The following is a 25,232-nucleotide window of genomic DNA, read 5'->3' as shown; positions in this document are numbered from 1 at the left end:
TGTGCTATTTGTTCTAGTACCAGGAACGAGATCGGAACCTCGTCTTAGGGACCAAACTGAACGATAATTTATAGTGAATGCTATCTGGCTACGGGATACTCCTTTCTAATTTAAAAAGTCTCCCCTTGTGACCCATTCTATGTATCTGTTGTTCGTCATGTAGGTTGAAAGGGGTGTATCTTGGCTATAAAAGACCTTTGTACTTTTGTCTCACCACTCTCAATTAGAAATGGTGAATCGTTGACAAGTCATTGCTATTGCAAAGATTTAGTTTAAGTATAACTCTGACTTGTGTGATAAGTTTGTCTCTCCTCATTTGATAGTAAAGAAATGAACCACCACACGCTCCAGATAGTCAACAAGTCTAAAGAAGGCCAGTTTTATTGCTTCTTTAATCAGGACAACAGTTTTCCGCTGTGCTAACGTAATTTCAAAAGGGTTTTCTCATGATCAATTAGCCTTTTAAAATGATAAACATGTGCCATTGGAACACACGAGTGAAGGTTGCTGGTAATGGGCATCTGTACGCCTACGTATGTAGACGTTTCCAGGTACAATAGTCATTTACAACATTAACAATGTCTACATTGTATTTCTGATCAATTTGATGTCATTTGAATGGACAAAAAATGTGCTTTTCTTTCAAGAATAAGGACATTTCTAAGCGACCCCAAACTTTTGAACGGTAAGTGTTTGAATTTCATCCAGAAGTGAATTAATGACAGCAGGGAAAGAAGATTGCAGTTCAGTATCATCTACCGTCTACTCACTCTGTATTGGCAAGAAGGCCTCATCACCGTTCTCTCTGATAATTTCCTCTATTTTGTCCAGCAGATCTGAGATGTTCCTTGTGTCTTTCCCCGGCATCTTGCTGTCCACCACGTGATAATAGTTCCCACAGTATTCCAACAACCTGTGGAGCTCCCGCCCTCCCCTCTGAATGTGCTCCTCGACGGGCGTTCGGCCCAGCCAATCCCCGCAGCTGAACAGCACCATAGTGTGGAGACATGCCCTATCACCAAACAGGCCCTCCAGGTGGGCCTCCAGGGTCCGCCTCTTGCGTGACGTGAGGGTGGAGATGATGGGCAGCACCAGGAGAAGGGTGTGGGGGCCAGGCCAGGGGAGGGTGATATTTCACATTCAATTTTACATGTGGATTTAGAATGTGGATTTAGAACTACATGTGGATGTAGTTTTGGAACACTTTACATGTGATGATATTTCACATGAAGTTTCACGTGGATAACAGTTTTCAAATGTGAATATTTTTTACATGAGATTTAACAGGTGATGAGCCTGAAAACAAAAATGGGTGGTTAGGATGTCACCAGAACATAGTGTTTTCAACTTACATATATGACATAAGTTTATTTATACAGTATTATTATTTAATATGTCTTCACGTGGGATTTGAACTCACAACCTCTTGGCCACAGCATTGCAATCTTCTTGCTATGCCGCCACGTCTGTGTCGATTACTAATTTCACGTGTATTATAGGTAATGAATGTGTAGGGGATTTCTGTGTATGCTACAGACTTTGTCAAATAAATAAATGCAGATACAAATAATTGTGTGGGTGGCGTGATTGTCAACGACCCAATTTTTTTAAATAATAAAAAACTCATGAGTAATGTTTTATCCACTGTGTGATTGGAGTATTCATACTGTGGAATGACATAATTCTCTGATTCTGAATCAAGTGGTTGTACATCATTGCAATTTGTTTGCCTCTGAGATTCTTGAACTACTTCAAATAAATATACAACCCCTTCTTCCCTTGTGACAACCCCTTCCTTATTCGTGCCAACAGAAATGTCTAAGTCATCTGTCCGTGCAGTATCTTAAAAGTGTCCAAATCTAGCTCTGACCAGAAATGCCCCCTCGTACATTTTGTGCCTGAGTGACATATTACAGAGCTCAATCTGTACATCTGTTTCTTGTTGCCAACCACTGGGATTTCAATCGTACTCGATTGAAAAATGGGATCTCTCATAACAGAACCATTTCCTGCTATTCGGGGCACAAAAATAACAACAATATCCGGTGTGGTGATTCAAACAGTCTGTCTAATCAATACGCCATCACATTGACTGCATTTTGTGGGTGCAGCTCCTTTAGTGATTCATTGCCTGAATAGAATATCAAGCGATGATGTGTGTATTTGGTCGAACCTGAAAAAATGTAACTGAAGTAATGCTCATTGTGTGAGATGCTGTATTTGCAAGTTTCACAGCTATCAGTATGCATAGCACTGACCACTCTTTTGATGCCCAAATCTTGTAACCAGGGGAGTAATGGATATATAAAAGTCCAGTGGGTCATTATGCTGACCTATTACCAATGATGAAATGGTCTAGTTTATCTCTATCTAAACCTGCTCTAATTCACAGTGCTTAAAGATGTGTCCAGGCCTCTGAACTGCAGACAACACTGCATTTTTCCTCCCGACTCTGTGTGTTTTGTATCAGTTTGTTTACTGTCTTTGATGGTGTTGCAATGGCTTAAGTTTGTGCTGTCACCCTTATCTCCTATCTCATTCAAAATTGGGGGCAGGCTCAAAGAGTTTGTGAACTCGACCTGTTCCTCAATCAGATTAACAAGACTTTGAATATTCTATTCTAGTTCCACATATTCCTAAGAGTTTTGACACTACAATTAGTGACAATGGTTGTTTCAGTTGGCATTTGCAAAGTTTTCTCAACTTCCTCCCAAAATTGGAAATCAAATGTTCCATTTTGCTGCATGACGGCATGTATTGCCGTTGAAATAGCATGATAATCTAGACATTTATTGCATTTTTCCCCCCAAGTCTTAACTTTTTGGTGTTCTCCAACATCACGACCATCCCCATACAATGTACGTGTTAAATTTGGTGGTTCAACAGTATTTTATCATCTGTTGTGTCAGATTATTCGGATCTATGCCTTTATCAGTACGGTCACCTCCACAGATAACAAAATCACTAAAGACAAACAGCGTCACTATCAACTCCTAGCACTAGTTACAGCCTTTACTACTCCTTCCTGTGACTCAATTCATTCAAGCACCTGATTAACAACAGTGCCCGGCACAGACTCCACCACTGTACATAGTTCTTGCCTCACGACCTAACTATCCCTGCCTTCTCCTTCCTTTAGCTGCATAAAATGGACGCATAGGCCTACAGTACATCACCATTCTCACCTTTCCACAGCCACGTAAGCCGCCTGACACTAATCCTTTCTGTGTTTTTTGTGTAGCAGTTGGCCATTGCAGAATCTGTGCAACATCCTTCCGAAAGATGCATATCTGTATTCCCAGTCATGTGAAATCCAAATATTAGGGCCTAATGAATTGATTTCAATTGACTGATTTCCTCATCTGAATGTAACTCAGTGAAATCTTTGAAATTGTTGCGTGTTGCGTTTATATTTTTGTTCAGTATAGGTAGATATTATCGGGAACATAGGGTTCTCTTAAATCCATCCCAAAGTGGATTCAGATAAGCAAGAACTACCCTTGATGCGTTTGTTACAGTTAGTACTGAGATGACCAAAGCTTTGGCAATGAAGAGAGTGATATGAATAGTATATTTTGACGTTGAAAAAGCATTTCACACAATGTGGCGGGAAGGTCTACTGATCAAATTGAATGGAATGGGTATTAGTGGGGGAATGTTTAACTGGATTATGGGTTTCTTGTTTGACCGAACCTTCCAAGTCAGGGTGGGATCCATATATATTCAACAGAAACGGTTGTGATAATTGTTGGATTGCTATGGATAGAGGAGGTGCAACCAAGAAGAGTAGTAAATTATGTTGGGACTCTGCATCGGTTTTGTGTAGTTTAAGAGCTGGAAAGTCAGAACCTGAGGATTTATGGTTAGAAATAATGATGCTGTTGTTGGGCTTACAAATAAATGGTATTGAAATTCAGTTCTGTTGGATGATATAGTAGATATAATAGCAAAAAAACAGTACAAAAATGACATTGTGGATATACAGGTGCAGTTGGGCAGAGGGGGAATTAAAACATTGATTCGGAAGAATTGGAAAATGGGATGAAAGTAGCGAGGGCAGACATTTTTACAGTACAAGGAAATCTGTACAGGAGATAGTGTCATGTAATGGGATATGAAGGCAGGATGTTATGTTGTATAGGATGAGATAAGGGCATACAGGATTTAACTCCTCTTTGAAGTTGATAAGGAAACATGGCAGTCAAGTCTGTAATGGCTGTATGGTAGAGGAAACGGTTGAGCGTGTATTATTATTTTGTGAAATGTATCATGTAGAAAGGGAGAGGTTGTTTGACACGGTCAGATAGGTTGGATGGGAATGGGGATTGGGTGGTATTTTGGGTGGGGGTGATGGGAGTAGTGAGGTTTGTAGGAAATTATTTAATTTTATTAGAAATGAAGGGTTACCAAAGAGAATATAGCGCTATAGATAAGTTGTGACCGGCTTCACACTCCAGTACAGTATGTGGCAGTGTATGCACCTGTCAGTTGGTTGCAAACCGACAATAAAAACTTAAAGAAGAAGACCCTGAAGTGTGTGGTTTCAGGGTGGGTAAAAACAGAGTTTGGTGTTGTGGAATCACTTAGGGTCTTGTGGTCTTGTGATAATTGTTTGTGTTTCTGCAGGTCAGAGGGAAAAGGCGCTCCACGGTAAAACGAATGATTGCAAGAAACGGGAATTGTTTTGCACTCAAGAAAAGGGTGGCGTTGAAAGGAGTAATTACCGGGGTAGTAGAAAATATAAAAGTTGGCCAACTGAAGGGGAAGATTCCCAGTGTTTGTGATGCTTGTAATTTTGTGCGACACAGACAGGGTGGCGTGAGTGGTGAAGCAGAAGAGCCATTGCTTGTTCTTTTGAGTTTTGATGTTGAGTCTTTGCCGTACAAAGTGATATTAGGTTATCGTGTATGAGATTTTCTGCCGAATACATTACGCTGTTACAGGTGTCAAGCTTATGGGCATGTGGCAGCAGTGTGTTGGAGGGAGGTTTGTAGGTGTGAGAAGGGTGAAGAAGGGCATGAGACAAAGGAATGTGTAGCATTGGGGAAGGTAGTGGTATGTGTTAATTGTGGGGGTGCCCATGGGGCTGGGGATCAGAAATGTCCCGTGTGCGAGAGGAAGGTTGAGGTTTCCAGGGTTAGAGTAGTGCATAAGTTGTAATATGCTGAGGCAGTGAAGAATGTAGAGGAAGATGGGTCATGGGTGAGGGTTCCTGAGAGGAGTGGTGTGAGTAGTACCAGTACAGAGGGATAGGCCAACAAGTGATATATGTTTCAGTAAGATTGGATTTTTTTGCATTTATAGCAATGGTTATCAAGTCACAGAGAATGGAGGTTGTGGCGGCAGCTGCAGAGAGGTAATTTGGGTGTGCGAGACTTGTCATCAGAACAGTGACAGGGTGTGTTAAGTGGTGGTGTCCCATCCTTTCAGGTTGTCAGCCTTAGTTAGGACTAAATAGATGTAAATAGTCGAGTAGGGTTGTGTTATTTCTTATTATTATATATATTAAAAAAATTGTGAGTGTTGTTAGATGGTAGGGTATTTGTTTATTTATTTATTTTTTCAAGCAAAATATAAGGGAGTTGTACTCCAGTCGAGTAGATGGCGGTAATGCAACATTTATTGAATTGCCAACCGCCGTGTAAACCTCATCAAAGAAGATGAGGTTAAACCTGCGTGCTGCCTGAGGCTTGTTACACACGTTTCAGTCATGGACACATTTGGAGACGAATTTAATAAGTATCGTTCGCCGCTGGTGTCACGATATGCCAGCAAGGAAATGGCCTATAACTTCAGTGACAAGAAGAAATTCACAACGTGGAGAAAACTGTGGATCTATTTGGCCAAAGCGGAAAAGGTTTTGCCTCTAATTAGCCACTTAGCCAGCTAGCTGTAATCTTGGCTAGTTATCGTGAATGAGCATGCATGTCATTGTCTATTTCAGTAGCTATCGTTTTCCATATTTTTTTTGCACTTTCTGCTACAAAATGAAGTCTATTTTAAGTTTGCGACCTTGAGAGATCCTTCTCAAGTTCCCTGCTCTAAATATAGGACCTTATAGTAAATGAACAGCTTCAGAATATAACGTTACTGTATTTGCCTTACAAGACAGAAGATGCAAACCAAACAAACTAGCTAGTAGGATGCAGTGTCTTGTGATAAACTGTGGAGCATTGATGCATGGTTGTGGAATGTGGATGTAACAATGCATGTAGTTATTCATCAGCAGTACCCAGTTTTTGGCAAAGTCAGGAAAGTGACTGGGATGGTTGGTATAGTAAGTTACGCTTGTCAATCAACCCTGTAGAAGTCCTTCAGATGTGTACCCCTATCTTCAATAATCTAGCCTCTCTTTAACTTGACATCAGGGTTCCAAATCACTTTCAGCTAGTTCATTGACCCCACTGTTGGCCTACAATATTTGGAAACTGGATATAGATTTCCAGCTATTCCGCATGATAAACCTGCAAACAGTGAAACCTAGATAAGAATTGTCCAGCAAATACCTTTTTAAGAGAGAAACACTAGGCTATTTTTAAAGACAAAAAATGACTTCCACAACTCTTCTAATTTACAGGGAGGCTGTGCGTTTGTAATTAACCTTACTATCAGACCCTCTGTCACATGCAACAGCTCATCTGATCTGTTAGTGGAGGGGAAATGGACTACACAAAGATAAGGATATAGGCAGGGCCTAGACTATGGGCAAAAAGTACAAAATACAGATACAGTGATCTTTATGATATTTTGTATCAAAATAAATTACAAAATTCTTGGACAAATATATTTGCAAGTAGCTGGCCCAAACAGCAAAAATATTCTCAGTAATGGTTTTACATTGACTGTATTATGTTTTTGTTTACTTACCTCAGTTGAGCAAGTCTACTCTGGTAAGGGTGTCTGCTAAATCACCTACATGTAAATGTGAAAATGAACTACAAAGCACACAGGGTATTGTTTCGGGCCAGAGCTATTAGTATAATACTCAGCATGCTTTGCAATTGTTACAATTTGTATATTTAGTTAATTTAGCAGCTGCTTTTAGCAAACCCATAGTGCTATCAGACTTCTGATACCAAGGTGAAAGGTGGGCCACAATGTGAACCGCTATACAAAAATGGTATAGGAAAGAAAGTATTTCGAAAATACAATTTTCAGTATTTTGAAAATACAATTTTCAGTATTTTGAAAATACAAAATACAATTGGGAGTGTAATTCAAATGACGAAATACTCAGAAGTAATTAAAATACGTATTTCAAATAGATGTAACAGGAATACTGCCTATGGGGCTTTTTAAAAGCTACACACACACACACACAGCAGGGCTATGGTGGTGGAATCTGTCTCTTCTCACACTCGCTAGTCCCTACTATAGTCTTGTGCCCTCATGAAAATGAATGTACAGGCAGTGTTCCCATACAAAATGTTGTTTCGTCAGATTTCAAATAGCAAGTTTGTCTCCAATGTCTCTCTGAAATCTGCTGGGGTGGGTTTGTGTCAAAAATAGCCAGGCCAAAATGTAATGGTAATAGGACACTACCCCCCCTGAGAGTTAGCCTAGCCTCTTTATGCTCTTCACTCTCCTTCCTTGTCCTTGGCCCTAAATAACCCTTCTATGTTTTCAGATATGTACGTTGCAGCTGATTATTAGTGGAAACTCCACCACTGCACTGCTTCTAGCCTACCTATCCACATCCAAGTAAAAAACATTTAAGTGTTACTAACAGCTAAGGGTGTCGCTAGCTATTATCATTAACACAGGGCCAAACTCCTCTGCTCTGCTTACTCGAACAACATATTCTATTTTTCAATGGTTTTAAATAGACCTGCTACCATAACGAAGATTGTGCTGGAATAGTTTTCCTAGTTTCTGTGCGAGATATGGAGCGGAGCAAAGCAACCACCTGTAGCTATCTGTTTGAAAGTGATCTGAAAATGTTGACCCACTTTCTGGACAGTTCCACCACACATCCCATTGACACAATTTATATTATATAGTACCATACAATGTGCAATTACTGCAATGTAGCAACAATGTTTCAGCTTAATAAAAGCCAGAGAACACTTGATAAAGTAGCTAGCGCTTACACTGAATGCATATCCCAGAGTATCAGTTAAAAACCTACAATGACAGGCTGCAGTGCTTTCACTACGCCTCTAGGGTACCAGCTCTAATTTTCTCTACTCCTCTTGTCCTTCCTGTTGACCTCCAGGCTATTGGTCTGCTCCTTATAACTCCATCTCGTCCTCTTATTCCCCCTTCTCCAGGCTCTTGGCCTGCCCGTCACCGAAGCCCAGGTAGCAGAGATGGAGAGCCACGCTGAGGACATCGACTTTGCCATGGCGGCAGAGGAGGAGAGCAAGCTGAGGCACGATGTCATGGCCCACGTCCACACTTTCGCCCACTGCTGCCCCACCGCTGCTCCCATCATCCACCTGGGTGCCACTTCCTGTTACGTGGGAGACAACACGGTAAGAGAAGCCCAATCCCAAATAGACCTCTAGATCTGAGATGGTTTGACAGGTGTAGGCATTGTTACTTAGCCTCTGGTAGACTAGGTGAAAGTTTCACCATATTTCTTATACCAATCAAATCCTCTTAGATCTCCACAAGGGCACAGGGCTTTGGGTGTTAACTTGGGGTTGGGCCATGTATTCTACATGCAACAGACTGCAGACAGTTACTTTTAGACCAAAAGGACCACGTTATTTTGGGATGAGTGTGCTTAATGGTTACGTTTGTTTCTCATGGGTATATCTTAGAGGTCGACCGATTAATCGGAATGGCCGATTTCAAGTTTTCATAACAATCGGTAATCTGCATTTTTGGACACCAATTATGGCCGATAACATTGCACTCCACGAGGAGACTGCGTTGCAGACTGACTCCCTGTTATGCGAGTGCAGAAAAGAGCCATGGTAAGTTGCTAGCTAGCATTAAACTTATCTTATAAAAAACAATCAATCTTAACATAATCACTAGTTAACTACACATGGTTGATGATATTACTAGTTTATCTAGCTTGTCCTGCGTTGCATATAATCGATGCGTGCCTGTTAATTTATCATTGAATCACAGCCTACTTCACCAAACGGGTGATTTTTAACAAGTGCATTTGGGAAAAAAGCACTGTCGTTGCACCAATGTGTACCTAATCATAAACATCAACGACTTTCTTAAAATCAATACACAAGTATATATTTTTTAACCTGCATATTTAGTTGATATTGCCTGCTAACATTAATTTATTTTAACTAGGGAAATTCTGTCACTTCTCTTGCGTTCTGTGCAACAGAGTCAGGGTATATGCAGCAGTTTGGGCCGCCTGGCTCGTTGCGAACTGTGTGAAGACCATTTCTTCCTAACAAAGACAGCCAACTTTAACAAAAGCCCATTTGCGAAAAAAGCACAATCATTGCACCAATGTACCTAACCATAAACATCAATGTCTTTCTTAAAATGAATACACAGAAGTATATTTTTTTAAGCCTGCATATTTAGTTAAAAGAAATTCATGTAAGCAGGCAATTTTAACTAGGCAAATTGTCACTTCCTTTGCGTTCATTGCACGCAGAGTCTGGGTATATGCAACAGTTTGGGCCACCTGGCTCGTTGCAAACTAATTTGCTAGAATTTTCCAAAATGATGACAACATTGAAGGTTGTGCAATGTAACTGCAATATTTAGACTTATGGATGCCACCCGTTAGATAAAATACGGAACGATTCTGTATTTCACTGAAATATTAAACCTTTTGTTTTCGAAATGATAGTTTCCGGATTTGACCATATTAATGACCTAAGGCTCGTATTTCTGTGTGTTATTATAATTAAGTCTATGATTTGATAGCACAGTCTGACTTGAGCGGTGGTAGGCAGCAGCAGGCTCGTAAGCATTCATTCAAACCGCACTTTCCTGCGTTTGCCAGCAGCTCTTTGCTGTTTATCACTTCAAGCAAATCAACTCCAGAGATTAGGCTGGCAATACTAAAATACCTATTAGAACATCCAATAGTCAAAGGTATATGAAATACAAATGGTATAGAGAGAAATAGTCCTATTAATAACTACAACCTAAAACTTCTTACCTGGGAATATTGAAGATTCATGTTAACAGGAACCACCAGCTTTCATATGTTCTCATGTTCTGAGCAAGGAACTTAAACGTTAGCTTTTTTACATGGCACATATTGCACTTTTACTTTCTTCTCCAACATGGTTTTTGCATTATTTAAACCAAATTGAACATGTTTCATTATTTGAGGCTAAATTGATTTTATTGATGTATTATATTAAGTTAAGTGTTCAATCAGTATTGTTGTAATTGTCATTATTACAAAAATATATGTATAAAAATCGCCCGATTAATCGGTATCAGCTTTTTTTGGTCATCCGATAATCTGAATCGGTATCGAAAAATCATAAACGGTTGACCTCCAGTGTGTGTATATATAGATTTCTATGCATAAAGACTGATATGCCTGCTGTTTTTTTCCCTTCAGGATTTGATCATGCTTCGTGACGGTTTTGACATTCTCCTGCCGAAGGTAAGTTAGTGGTTATAGACCAGGGAGGATTAGTTGTATACCCCCAGGCCTGCACTAGATACAGATAGTATGCTGTAAAGTTATGTGCAACTTTGTGTTGAAAATGTCTGAGAAAGTCAGCCAAGTATGATCCTGTATATCCCTCATCTCTTCCGTAAACTAAAAACAAGTTTCTGTCTTTATAGTTGGCCAGAGTGATCGACAGACTATCAAACTTTGCTGAAAAATACGCTGGTCTCCCCACCCTGGGTTTCACACATTACCAGTAAGTATGAACACCTCGGGAGGTTCTAACTGTTAACTCGAAATGACACCACAACAAGGTTCCAGTTCAACAAAGTTTACTATACCGTATGAACACACTACAAGGTAGCCATTCCACTCAAGGCTAGGTCCATTAACAACCAAACTTCCAGCGCAGGCACACTCTTGACAGAGTGATAGCCCCGTAATAACAATCTTCCTCTGTTCTTTAAAGACAAATAAAACATCAACAGCATAATTAAATGTCCAACTATTATTCAAGTTCCCCATTACAAATGGGTTGTGTGACAGTTTTTATTTGTATTACTCAAGCTGCCACTTTCCATTACTGAGAGCCTGCTCCTTTTTTAGTCAGTTAGCAAGCTGTTCCTTCCTGCTTCTGTGGTCGACCACAGAATCCAGCAGATGAAGGAACAGCTTGCTGACAGAGAAAGTGGTATTCCACATACAGCAACCGTCATTGGACGAGTAGAAAAAGGAAAACACCAGAACTGGTCCAACTTGCAGTACCCTGAACCAGCTACACTTGCTGGTACAACAGGGTCAGCTGACCTGTCACTTGTAGATCATCTCAGAATTGAACCAGTGGAAAATAGAGAAAAATAGAAATATAGCGATACTTAAAACATGAATTTAACAATAACTTCTATATTGGTCCATGAGCGTAACCCTCAAATTTGGGCTGTCGGGCTCAGTGATTTTCTTCAAGGTCTATGTCTCTAGAGTTGGAAAATGTGTGGTAGCAGTACCGCAATGGTAGCTTTCTGTGTTATCACTCCTTAATTTCATCCCTCCATCCCATACATTTTAATTTCATCCCTCCATCCCATACATTTTCCCCATAGGGATTTTACCCTATGACAAACATTGTCAGTATAGAACAAGTTATTGCTCACGTATGGCCTTCAATCAAATATCATTGAAAAGCTTAGTTTCACAGCTATCCATCAGGTCAGTATTCAAGTGTTCAACAGAACCTTGACCTTTGACCCCTAGGGTACATATAATAATTACCTGTGTAAATTGCATTAAAAAAGGAAACCCTCATACATTTCCATCTTTGTTTGACAAGTGGTTCTGAAATGCCATGAATTTACATTTCAAATTATATATAATATAACCAACTTTTGAAGCACCAGCTACAACTATTGTTTTAAAAATAGCCCATGTGCTGGAGGGACCACATTTCACACACACTGCTAAAACAGGCTTTTAAAAAGATTTGTAGATGCAGGGACATCACAGGATTCAAGTATTAACTCCACAGAAGCCTTTTTCTAATATGGTCGCCGAATAACTCAATAGGGTCTTATTGGATCAATTTCGCATGATCATATCTGTATGAAATATAATTCTAATATCATAAAATGTTAATTGATGTAGAATACACAACCAAATAAGCCAAGTGCGCAGATATAAAGATTATTCACAACTTTTCTGGTACATTCTTACCACAATTCTGTCTGAATTGCTGATTTCTGAAGATGTCATGATCAATAATTGCAATATTTTATCTTCAAGCATGTAAAATGGATATGTACAAGTGAATAGTCATGGATGTGAGCTTATTTTAAAATGATATACAATGTTATCCTATTAACTATTGGTAATGTCCTTTCAGAACCACTTGTCAAACAAAGATGAAAATGTATCAGGGTTTCCTTTTTTATTAGCAATTTATACAGGTATTTGTGATATGTACCCTAGAGGTCAAAGGTCAAGGTTATGTTCACCTGGGGGAGATTGGTATCTGTGAATCTGAGTGTTTCAATTATATAATTGAAGGTGAGCATATAACATGTTGTGTACTGACATTGTTGTATACTGACACCTTTCCAACTCTAGGGACATAGAAAAAAAAATATATATATATATATATATATATATATATATATATATATATATATATATATTTATTTATTTATTTATTTAACTAGGCAAGTCAGTTAAGAACATATTCTTATTTACAATGACGGCCTACATGGACTTTCAAGGAAATCAAATCACTTTATTTGTCACATGCGCTGAATAAAACCTTACTGTGAAATGCTTACTTACAAGCCCTTAACCAACAGTGCAGTTCAAGAAGAGTTAAGAAAATATTTACCAAATAAACTAAAGTAAAAAGTAACACAATAAAATAACAATAATGAGGCTATGTACCGGGGTACTGGCACCCGTGTACGAGGGTACAGGTTAGTTGAGGTCATGTGTACATGTAGGTAGGGGTGAAGTGACTGCATAGATAATAAACAGCGAGTAGCAGCAGGGTTTGTCATGAAGAGGGCTTCACGACTGTCTTGGTGTGTTTGGACCATGATAGTTCGTTGGTGATGTGGACACCAAGGAACTTAACTCTCCACCTGCTCCACTACAGCTGTTAATGGGGGCCTGTTTGGCCCGCCTTTTCCTATAGTCCACGATCGGCTCCTTTGTCTTGCTCACATTGAGCGAGAGGTTGTTGTCCTGGCACTACACTGCCAGTTCTCTGACCTCCTTCCTATGGGCTGTCTCATCGCTGTCTGTGATCAGGGCAATCACTGTTGTGTCGTCAGCATACTTAATGATGGTGTTGGAGTCATGTTTTGGCCACGCAGTTGTGGGAGTACAGGAGGGGACTAAGTACACACCCCTGAGGGGCGACAGTGTTGCGGATCAGCGTGGTAGACTTTTTGTGGCCTACCCTTACCACCTGGAAGAACAGGATCCAGTTGCAGAGGGAGGTGTTTAGTCCCAGGGACCTTAGCTTAGTGATGAGCTTCGTGGGCACTATGGTTAATGAACAGCATTCTCACATAGGTGTTCCTTTTGTCCAGGTGGGAAAGGGCAGTGTGGAGTGCGATTGAGACTGCGTCATCTGTGGATTTGTTGGGGCGGTATGCGAATTACAGTGGGTCTAGGGTATCCAGGAGGATGCTGTTGATGTGAGCCATGCTCAGCCTTTCAAAGTACTTCATGGCTACTGACGTGAGTGCTACTGGGCGGTAATCATTTAGGCAGGTTACCTTCGCTTCCTTGGGCACAGAGACTATGGTGGTCTGCTTGAAACATGTAGGTATTGCAGACTCGGTCAGGGAGAGATTGAAAATGTCAGTGAAGACACTTGCCAGTTGGTCCGCGCATGCTTTGAATAAATGTCCTGGTAATCTGTCTGGCCCTGCGTCTTTGTGAATGGTGAAGTGTTTAAAGGTCTTGCTCACATCAGTAACCGAGAGCGTTATCATACAGTCATCCAGAACAGCTGGTGCCCTCATGCATGCTTCAGTCTTACTTGCCTCGAGGCAAGCATAAAAGTCATTTAGCTCGTCTGGTAGGCTTGCGTGACTGGGAAGCTCACATCTGGATTTCCCTTTTGTAGTCCTTAATAGTTTATGCCCTGCTACATCCGACGAGTAGGATTCTTAGCGGGATTTTTTGTAAGTGTCCGTATTAGTGTCCTGCTCCTTGAAAGTGGCAGCTCTAGCCTTTTGCTCGATGCGGATGTTGCCTTAATCTATGGCTTCTGTTTGGGATATGTACGTACGGTCACTGTGGGGACAACGTTGTTGACGCACTTATTGATGAAAGCGATGACTTAGGTGGTATACTCCTCAGTGCCATTGGATGAATCCCGGAACATATTCTAGTCTGTGCTAGCAAAACAGTCCTGTAGTGAAGCATCCGTGTCATCTGACCACTTCCGTATTGAGCGAGTCACTGGTACTTCCTGCTTTAGTTTTTGCTTGTAAGCAGGAATCAGGAGGATATAATTATGGTCAGATTTTTCCAAATGGAGGGTGGGAGAGAGCTTTGTATACATCTGTGTGTGGAATAAAATCACTATGAGACATTGTCAGCCTAAGTGAGCCTGACCAACCCCCCCGGCTCATGGACTATGTGCCATTGTGGATATATCCCATTTGTCTATGAACACCTATGTTCCTCTCAGATTAAAGAGTGATTTTATCTCTCTGCCTTATATTTCTTTCTGTTTTATTTTTATATGAATCTTTATTTTTCCCCTCCACATTTTATTTGAACTTTTCTTCTCCTCTCACCATTTATATTTTTTTCCACCTCTCTCTCGTTTTCTTTTCATCTTTATTGCTCTCATAAATTCATATATATATATATATATAACCTACCTACCTCTACCAGGCCGGCCCAGTTGACCACAGTAGGTAAGAGAGCATGTCTGTGGCTCCAGGACCTGGCCATGGACATGCGGAACCTTCAGCGCGCCCGCGAAGACCTGCGTTTCCGGGGTGTGAAGGGTACTACGGGCACCCAGGCCAGCTTTCTGCAGCTCTTCCAGGGGGACCATGATAAGGTGGAGGATCTGGACAGAATGGTCACGGAGATGGCAGGCTTCAAAAAGTGAGTTAAATGTATACTTTTATGTCATCAGTCTCTTGAGTTTCCTATTTGCCACACGTTTTGTCATTTGAGTACAAGCAAATCCCTGAAATACCTTTCTTTTTTTTCTTTAAAAAAATGTATTTGTCTTCAATCCTGTACATTTTTTCCTCCCAGGGCTTACATGGTGACTGGACAGACGTACAGTCGTAAGGTAGACATCGACTCCCTCTCTCCCCTGGCCAGCATGGGAGCCACCATCCACAAGGTTGGGATGAGATTTGACTGGACATCAGTTTGTTATTCTTACTACCGTAAATCACAAGTCTGTCTATGGAGAAACAATGCCTCCTGGTGGTCTTTGACAGTAGTGGAATGACCCACAGGTAATATATTATACTCTCTTCCTCAGATCTGCACTGACATCCGCCTGCTGGCTAACCTTAAAGAGATTGAGGAGCCTTTTGAAAAGGAGCAGATTGGTGAGTCATAAGAAGGAAATTAGTCCACTTCCTACCCAGGTATAAAGGTATCTAATCCCAAAACTAGGGTTGATTTCCTTTGCATGTCCTTGATTCGTCACAACCTCTCTCCTTACCTCTCAAAGCAGATTGGCGCAAAATATCAGAAGAATCTTCACCTCTGATCTTCTGCTCCAATGTACTTTGAGAAAGAGGCAAGGAGAGATGATGTGAGGAATCAATAAAATACAATTGAGTTTTAGCCCTAGATTTCACTTTGATTTAAGGCACCAACTGGTAAACCATCCTGATGTTTCAGAGTAAACAGCTAGTTTAAGTTATTTCCTAAATGCCAACTCATTGTTACTTGTCTGGGTCCCTCTGACTGCCTCTCCCCCAGGCTCCAGTGCCATGCCCTACAAGAGGAACCCAATGCGTTGTGAGCGTTGTTGTAGTCTGGCCCGCCACCTGATAGCGCTGCTCGCTGACCCCCTCCAGACCGCCTCTGTCCAGTGGCTGGAAAGAACACTGGATGACAGTGCCAATAGGAGAATCTCTCTACCTGAGTCTTTCCTTACCGCTGACATCATCCTCAGCACCCTGCAGAACATCACCGAAGGCCTGGTGGTCTACCCCAAGGTAAATTTGTTGAATTTATTAGATAATTAGAAGTAGTAGGCTTGTCCAGACAGAAATGATTGAGGATAAAAAACACAATAAACCAGGAGGCTTATTTCCATTGTTGTCCTCATAAGGTGTTATCACCACCATTTTAAACCTTGTCATTTCATGAGTAATGCACACACAACTGCACTTATCCCACAGTACGTCTGTTGGCACATCACAGAGGAACAACATTCAACTCAAACGGTCTTGTATGTTATGTAGGGGTGTAACAGTTGTGTGTGGGAGAGAGAGTGCTCCTCCTCCTCCTCCATCATTTAAATCTCCAGTTTGGCAACATTTTGGCTTCCCAGTAGACGCAAAAATGTATTTAACTTCGGAGGAAATCAACTAAATGTATTGAATTTATTAGAACATTAATTCATTTGCCCAAAATGCACAAGTAATTTGTATTTTTCCTTTAACTTTCTGAAGAGGTAATGGCGCGAGAATGCCCCTGTCTGTGTATAGCTGTACACAATGATGCTAATGACAACTGTCTTCTGGTAGATGGAAAGTCTTTCCCATAAACCTTCTCAATGAAATGTTAACCATAAAGTAATCTATGGACAGTGCCTTTGGAACGTATTCAGACCCCTTGACTTTTTCCATATTTTGGTACGTTGCAGCCTTATTCTAAAATGGATTAAATAAAATCTTCAGCAATCCACAACAATACCCCATAATGACAAAGAGAGAACAGGTTTTTAGAAATGTTTGCATATGTATTAAAATTAAAAACCGCTGCCTTATTTACATAAGTATTCAGACCCCTTGCTATGAGACTCGAAATTGAGCTCAGGTGCATCCTGTTTCCATTGATCATCCTTTAGATGTTTTTACAACTTGATTGGAGGCCACCTGTGGTAAATTCAATTGACTGGACATGATTTGGAAAGGCACACACCTATCAATATAAGGTCCCACAGTTGACAGTGCATGTCAGAGCAAAAATCCAGCCATGAGGTCGAAGGAATTGTCAATAGAGCTCTGAAGCAGGATTGTGTCGAGGCACAAATCTGGGGACGGGTACCAAAATATTTCTGCAGTATTGAAGGTCCCCAAGAACACAGTTGCCTCCATCATTCTTAAATGGAATAAGTTTGGAACCACCAAGACTCTTTCTAGAGCTGGCCGCCCGGCCAAACTGAGCAATCGGGGAGAAGGGCCTTGGTCAGGGAGGTGACCAAGAACCAGATTGTCACTGACAGAGCTCTAGAGTTCCTCTGTGAAGATGGTGGTCCTTCTGGAAGGTTCTCCCATCTCTGCAGAACTCCACCAATCAGGCCTTTATGGTAGACTGAAGCCATTCCTCAGTAAAAGGCACATAACAGCCCGCTTGGGGTTTGACAAAAGGCACCTAAAGACTTGTTTATCTGAACTCTTTGGCCTGAATGCCAAGCGTCACGTCTAGAGAACCTAGCACCATCCCTACGGTGGCATCATGGTGGTGGCAGGGGCAGGGACTGGGAGACTAGTCAGGATCGAGGCAAAGATGAATGGAGCGTAGTACAGAGAGATCCTCGACGAGAACCTGCTCCAGAGCTTTCAGGACCTTTAGACTGGGGCGTAGGTTCCCCTCTCAACAGGACAACGACCCTCAGCACACAGCCAAGACAACGCAGGAGTGGCTTCGGGACAAGTCTCTGAATGTCCTTAAGTGGCCCAGCCAGTGCCCGGACTTAAACCTGATCGAATATCTTTGGAGAGACCTGAAAATAGCTGTGCAGCGACGCTCCCCATCCAACCTGACAGAGCTTGAGAGGATCTGCGGAGAAGAATGGAATAAACTCCACACATACAGGTGTGCCAAGCTTGTAGTATCATACACAAGAAGACACGAGGCTGTAATCGCTGCCGAAGGTGCTTCAATAAAGTACTGCGTAAAAGGTCTGAATACTTCTGTACTTCTGTCAGTTTATTTTTAATAAGTTAGCAAACATTTCTAAAAACCTGTTTTTGTTTTGTCATTATGGAGTATTGTGTGTAGATTGGGGGGGGGACAATTTGATACATTTTAGAATAAGGCTGTAACCTAACAATGTGGAAAAAGTCAAGGCGTGAATACTTTCCGAAGATACTGTATACCTGGCAGAATGATATCCTGATTATTTGCATCAATTCAGTGGTGATTAGTTCAGCAAACTTTGCAATCACGTGTGCTACATAAACACTGTTAACCAAACAAGGCACTTGCTGGTGTGCACCTAAATGAAAGGGTATCTACACCCAAAAATGAAAATGTCTCCAATGTTGTTTTTTCTATTAAAGTGATTTTGACAGTGGAAAATCAGAAACCTGGAAAAATTAGGCAAAAAATAAAGCCATTTTATTGGGCTCTACATTAGGGGCAAGAAAAAGTATGTGAACCCTTTGGAAATACCTGGATTTCTGCATAACTTTGTCATAAAATTGGATCTATTCTTCATCTAGGTCACAATAGACAGTCTGCTTAAACTAATAACACACATGTTTTCATGTCTTTATTGAACACACTGTGTAAACATTCACAATGCAGGGTGGGAAAAGTAAGTTCAGCAATATTCTTGGCATGTCTGGTGTGAACTGCTCTCTTGAGGTCATGCCACAGCATCTCAATCGGGTTGAGGTCAGGACTCTGACTGGGCCGCTCCATAAGGCATATTTTCTTCTGTTGAAGCCATTCTGTTGTTGATTTACTTCTGTGTTTTGGGTCGTTGTCCTGTTTCATCACCCAACTTCTGTTGAGCTTCAATTAGCGGACAGATAGCCTAACATTCTCCTGAAAAAGGTCTTGATAAACTTGGGAATTCATTTTTCTGTCATTGATAGCAAGCTGTCCAGGCCCCGAGGTAGCAAAGCCTGCCCCAAACCATGATGCTCCCTCCACCATACTTTACAGTTGGGATTAGGTTTTGATGTTGGTGTGCTGTGCCTTTTTTTTTCCACATAGTCAAGTCAACTTTAGTTTCATCTGTCCACAGAATATTTTGTCAGTAGCACTGTGGGACATCCAGGTGCACTTTTGTAAATTTCAGACATGCAGCGATGTTTTGCTTTTCTTTTTTTGGACAGCAGTGGCTTCTTCTGTGGTGTCCTCCCATGAACAACATTCTTGTTTAGTGTTTTACGTATCGTAGACTCGTCAACAGAGATGTTAGCATGTTCCAGAGATTTCTGGATGTCTTTAGTTGACACTCTAGGATTCTTCTTAACCTCATTGAGCATTCTTCGCAGTGCTCTTGCAGTCATCGATGCATGACGGCCACTCCTAGGGAGAGTAGCAACAGTGCTGAACTTTCTCCATTTATAGACATTTTGTCTTACCGTGGACTGATAAACATAAAGGCTTTTAGAGATACTTTTTTGACCCTTTCCAGCTTCATGCAAGTCAACAATTCTTAATCTTAGGTCTTCTTGAGATCTATTTCATTCGAGGCATTTTTCACATCAGGCAATGCTTCTTGTGAATAGAAAACTCAAATTTTGTGATTAAATTTTTTTTTTTATAGGGCAAGGCAGCTCTAACCAACATCTCCAATCTCGTCTCATTGATTGGACTCCAGGTTAGCTGGCTCCAATTAGCTTTTGGAGAAGTCATTAGCCTAGGGGTTCACATACTTTTTTCCAACCTACACTGAATGTATAAATTATGTATTCAATATAGACAATAAAAATACAATAATTTGTGTGTTAGTTTAAGCACACTTTGTCTATTGTTGTGATTTTAGATGAAGATCAGATCAAATTTGATGACCAATTTATGTAGAAATCCAGGTAATTCCAAAGGGTTCACATACTTTTTCTTGCCACTGTATATGATCTATTCCTGGGTTAGTTTTGCATATTTTGCCCAAACTAAAATTAACTTGGCCATTAATTTTCCTGCTATACCGAAACTAAACCGTGACCGCAATACGTACCGAAACCTGGATTTGGTGAACCGCTACACCCCTAATGTTATGTATCCCTTTCTCGTCACTATAATTTTCATCTATCTCTTTCCCTCTCGCTTTCCTCTCATCCTCTCGCTCTCTCTGTCAGGTGATCGAGAGACACATCCATCATGAGCTTCCCTTCATGGCTACAGAGAACATAATCATGGCTATGGTGAAGGCTGGAGGCAACAGACAGGTACGCACCCTTCTAGCACAGCATGACACCACAACTTATTAGAACAGAACGTTTTTCTCAGACTCCACATTGCATAATTAGTGTAGCACATCTATTCCTCCATCAGTTTTCAAAATATAATTTAGCTGTGGTGGCAAGTGGGGATGCAAACCCCAATGAGTTTTCTGTTACATGTGCATTTTATACATTGGAGCAGGGTGAGCAGAGTTGATACATTGTGTCATTTCATCACCTGGTATAACCAAGAGCACAGGACAGTCTGAGTAGGCTTTTCAGTTGCAAGTTCGCTGTCATGTAGCCTCTGAGCGACATAGCGGAACAATGAAGCACCATTTCTCGACAGGCATGCTTGCAGCTTTACAGCAAAGAAAATGGCTCGTCTCTAGATTAAAAGGTTAATAAAATGACCATTTTTCTTTGGTGCGATTTCATGCACATTTGAGATAAATTCACAAACCATGAGTCCCTTTTTAAACTAATCCTAGGTTGCTAATTATTAGTTTGATAACAAACGATGTTGTTCCGTCATGTTCTTAGGGCTGCAATCCCGTTAACGGGATCGATATGACAACAGCCAGTGAAAGTGCAGGGCGCCAAATTCAAAACAACAGAAATCTCATAATTAAAATTCCTCAAACATACATGTATCTTATACTGTTTTTAAAGGTAATCTTGTTGTTAATCCCACCACGGTGTCCGATTTCAAATTGGCTTTACAGCAAAAGCACCACAAACGATGTTAGGTGACCACCAACTCACAGAAAAACCCAGCCATTTTTCCAGCCAAAAAGAGGAGTCACAAAAAGCACAAATAGAGATAAAATTAATCACTAACCTTTGATCTTCATCAGATAACACTCATAGGACTTCATGTTACACAATACATGTATGTTTTGTTCGATAAAGTGCATATTTATATAAAACAATCTCCGTATACATTGTCTCGCTACGTTCACTAGTTCCAAAAACATCCAGTGATATTGCAGAGAGCCACATCATTTTACAGAAATACTCATTATAAATGTCGATGAAAATACAATTCTTAGACATGGAAATATTGATATACCTCTCCTTAATGCAACCGCTGTGTCAGATTTCAAAACAACTTTACGGAAAAAGCATACCATTCAATAATCTGAGACGGCGCTCAAAAAATTAAAAAAATTATCCGTTGGAGTCAACAGAAATCAGAAATAACATGATAAATATTCCCTTACCTTTGATGATCACTCCCAGGAATAGCAGTTACACAATAAATGCTTGATTTGTTCAATAATGTCAATTTATTTATGTCCAAGTAGCTACTTTTGTTAGCGCGTTTAGTACACAAATCCAAAAGGTTGTGCAGGTCCAGCCGAACGTCGGACGAAAACTTCAAAAAGTTATATTAAAGGTCGAAGAAACTTGTCAAACTAAGTATAGAATCAATCTTCAGGATGTTATCATAAATCTTCAATAACGTTCCAACCGGAGAATTCCTATGTCTGTAGAGAAGCAATGGAACGCAGGTTGCTATCATGTGAAATACGCATGACCAGGACCTGGCTCTCTGCCAGACCACTGACTCAAAGAGCTCCCATCCAGCTCCACAACACAGTAGAAGCCTCATTCAAGTTTCTAAAGGCAGTTGACATCTAGTGGAAGCCCTAGGAAGTGCAACTTGATCCATATACCACTGTGTATTCAATAGGGGCTGGGTTGAAAATCGACCAACCTCAGATTTCCCACTTCCTGTTAGGATTTCTTCTCAGGTTTTTGCCTGCCATATGAGTTCTGTTATACTCAGACATCATTCAAACAGTTTTAGAAACTTCAGAGTGTTTTCTATCCAATACCAATAATAATATGCATATATTAGCAACTGGGACTGAGGAGCAGGCCGTTTACTCTGGGCACCTCTGGGCACCTCATCCAAGCTACTCAATACTGCCCCTGCAGCCATAAGAAGTTTTAATTAACTAGCTGGCTAACAACCTGGTGACTTGACAGTAGGTCTAGTCAAATTTGATTGGCACTGGCAGAAAGGAATAGACTGCTATTTATGATATGTGCTTCAAAGATATGATTCGTACAGGCCTAATGTAAGCATAAACTATACCAAAAATCAATCTCTTTCTGGTGCTCCTTAAATTCTGTTTGTTGCTTAATGCTTTTAGTTTGGTGCCTAAGTTGTGAACTGTGTGTGTGATAGAGGCTAATGGATACTTGTTACCGTGACAATACTGCTACCTCCTGTATGTGTGCTTATTTTCTTAAACAGTACAGTAACTGAATCAAATGACATTTTAATCCCCAGATTGCATGTATACTGAACTAAAATATAAACCCAACAAGTGTTGATCCCGTCATTCATGAGCTGAAATAAAATATCCCAGAAATATTCTATAAGCACAAAAAGCTAATTTCTCTATACTTTTGTGCACACATTTGTTTACATCCCTGTTATTGAGCATTTCTCCTTTGCCAAGATAATCCATCCAGCTGACAGGTGTGGCATATCAATAAGCTGATTAAACAGAATGATCATTACACAGGTGTACCTTGTGCTGGGGACAATAAAAGGCCACTCTAAAATGTGTAGTTTTGTCACACAACACAATAACACGTCTCAAGTTTTGAGGGAGCATGCAATTGGCATGCTGACTGCAGGAATGTCCACCAGAGCCGTTGCCAAAAAATGTAATGTTAATTGTTCTACCTAAAGCCGCCTCCAACGTCATTTTAGAGAACTTGGCAGTACGTCCAACCGGTTTCAACCGCTGAACATATGTAACCACGCCAGCCAGGACCTCCACATTCATCTTCTTCACCTGCGGGATCGTCCGAGACCAGCCACCCGGACTGCTGATGAAACTGTGGGTTTGCACAACCGAAGAATTTCTGCACAAACAGTCTTAGGGAAGCTCTATGCGAAGATGTGTTGCGCTGCATGAGGCATATGGTGGTCACACCAGAAACTGACTGGTTTTCTGATCCACTCTACATCTGTGGCCAATGGATGCGTATCTGTATTCCCAGTCAGTCTTTAAAATTGTTGCATTTGTAATTTATGTTCAATTTATTATTGTGTAATCACACAGTAACAGTTTCTCGTATCTGTGTTCTTTCACCAGGACTGCCACGAGAAGATCCGTGTGTTGTCCCAGCAGGCTGCAACTGTGGTCAAACAGGAGGGGGGGGACAATGACCTTTTGGCCAGGGTCCAGGCTGACCCCTACTTCGCCCCTATCCTCGGCCATCTAGACAACATCCTGGACCCCAAGACCTTCATCGGCCGCGCCCCCCAACAGGTACTATACAGAACACCTGTTATCTTTGTTTTTCTCAACTTTGTCTGAGTTTTGTAATATCATTTTAAAATACCTGTAGTTAAAAAGAAAATAATATCCAGCACAGGATCTTGGCACAGATTTAATGGTGGCAAAAAGATCCATTCAATCTGTTGAGCATCAGAATCACGTGCTGTTTTGCATTTATTACATTATACAGCTTTTCTCCATGTACCTATAGTTGACGCAACCTAACTCCTCATTCCCTCACTCAGGTGGCGAGGTTTCTCTCTGAGGAGGTACGCCCTCTGCTGGAACCTTACAAGGCCGACATTGACGTCAAGATCGAGCTGGAGCTCTAAAATTGGGGACAACCCTGACCTGTAAAACGACTAGCCAAAATACTAAAACTGACCCTTAATTTAACCCTGATTTAATTTAAACCAATTCTGAAATATTGTTTAGCAAGTTAAAAGTGGCCTTCTCACTAAAACAAACACATACGGTTACACACAAATTAACCTCATGACTGACATTGCATGCTTTACTGTACGAAAATAAAAGACTGAAATAAGAAGTCAGTGAGTTTGTAATGATGTAATGTGAAACTAGCAGAGTTAGAACATATACATATGAAATCTCTGAAATATTTCAGGCCCTACGTCTATATATTTCATACTGTTCCAAAACTGTATTTTCCTAACTTAATGTATGATTCACTAAGCAAAAAATAAACATTGTTGTTAATGAAATTTCTTGTTACCTATTTGAGGCACAGTAAACCTTTAAGACTAAAGGACCCAGCTTCCTCTTCAAATGGTTGGGATCAAAGGTCCTTTGTCCTACCAGTCTTTATTACCAAGAGTGTCATCATATTTATTATCTCATTTATTGCTTTGTATTTGAATTATCTAATACTCAACAGCAGACGCCCTGTTACAGCTTTCAGTCTGGAGAGAAAGAAGACTATATGAAGTCCTGTGTTTGATATACTTTGGTTTCACTATGTTTGTGGATGTACAATATGAATTATTTATGACAGAGTTTATATTTAGAAAATAGGTACCTGAAATGGAAAGAAAGGGTAATGTGGAGTGTGAGAACGAGGTGTGCAGAGGAAGCCCACAGCTTGTACAGTATGTTACTGGCAAGCAAGTAGTTGTAAATAAAAAAAAAACATATAGTTGGCCACGCTGTTACCGTAATGTCTTGCATAGCAAACCCCTTCAAAAATGTACTTTAAAAAATGATTATTCTAAGTAGAATAGTTACACATTCTAAAAATAATAGGTTTATTGTATATAGCGCTTTTCATTACAAAGAGAATTTCAAATACGCTTTAAAAATAATACATTTAGGGTTCTGGCAGTAGCAAGTGATTGTGTTCCACTGCTGATGGGGTGTTTAGGCAGTTCAGAAAGGCAGTGGTAGTGGAGGGAGAAGTGTCAGCTCTTCCTCGGGCACCGTTGCCGTATCCTGCACGATGTTTAAAAAAAAAAAAAACATTTTTATCTACAGATGTACACAACACACATGAATAGAAAAAATCCTATCAAGTACAGTATTACCAAGGAAACT

The 25,232-nt window shown here is 40.6% G+C and overlaps 1 protein-coding gene across 1 annotated transcript; it reads left to right on the top strand.

Annotated features, from left to right (window-relative positions):
* Positions 1-5,645: 5,645 nt before the first annotated feature.
* Positions 5,646-24,406, top strand: LOC115104013 (adenylosuccinate lyase-like). The gene is made up of 11 exons (XM_029625144.2): positions 5,646-5,857; positions 8,271-8,474; positions 10,505-10,549; positions 10,735-10,814; positions 14,951-15,169; positions 15,326-15,416; positions 15,561-15,630; positions 16,010-16,248; positions 20,296-20,385; positions 23,499-23,675; positions 23,930-24,406. The coding sequence occupies exons 1-11, from the start codon at positions 5,711-5,713 to the stop codon at positions 24,014-24,016; spliced, it is 1,449 nt and encodes a 482-aa protein (XP_029481004.1). The 5' UTR covers positions 5,646-5,710; the 3' UTR covers positions 24,017-24,406.
* Positions 24,407-25,232: the final 826 nt, after the last annotated feature.

The sequence above is a fragment of the Oncorhynchus nerka genome, linkage group LG21 (assembly GCF_034236695.1).
Source record: "Oncorhynchus nerka isolate Pitt River linkage group LG21, Oner_Uvic_2.0, whole genome shotgun sequence".
Classification (NCBI taxonomy): domain Eukaryota; kingdom Metazoa; phylum Chordata; class Actinopteri; order Salmoniformes; family Salmonidae; genus Oncorhynchus; species Oncorhynchus nerka.
Note: the sequence above shows the minus strand (reverse complement) of the source record. Positions and strands in the feature narration are given on the sequence as shown.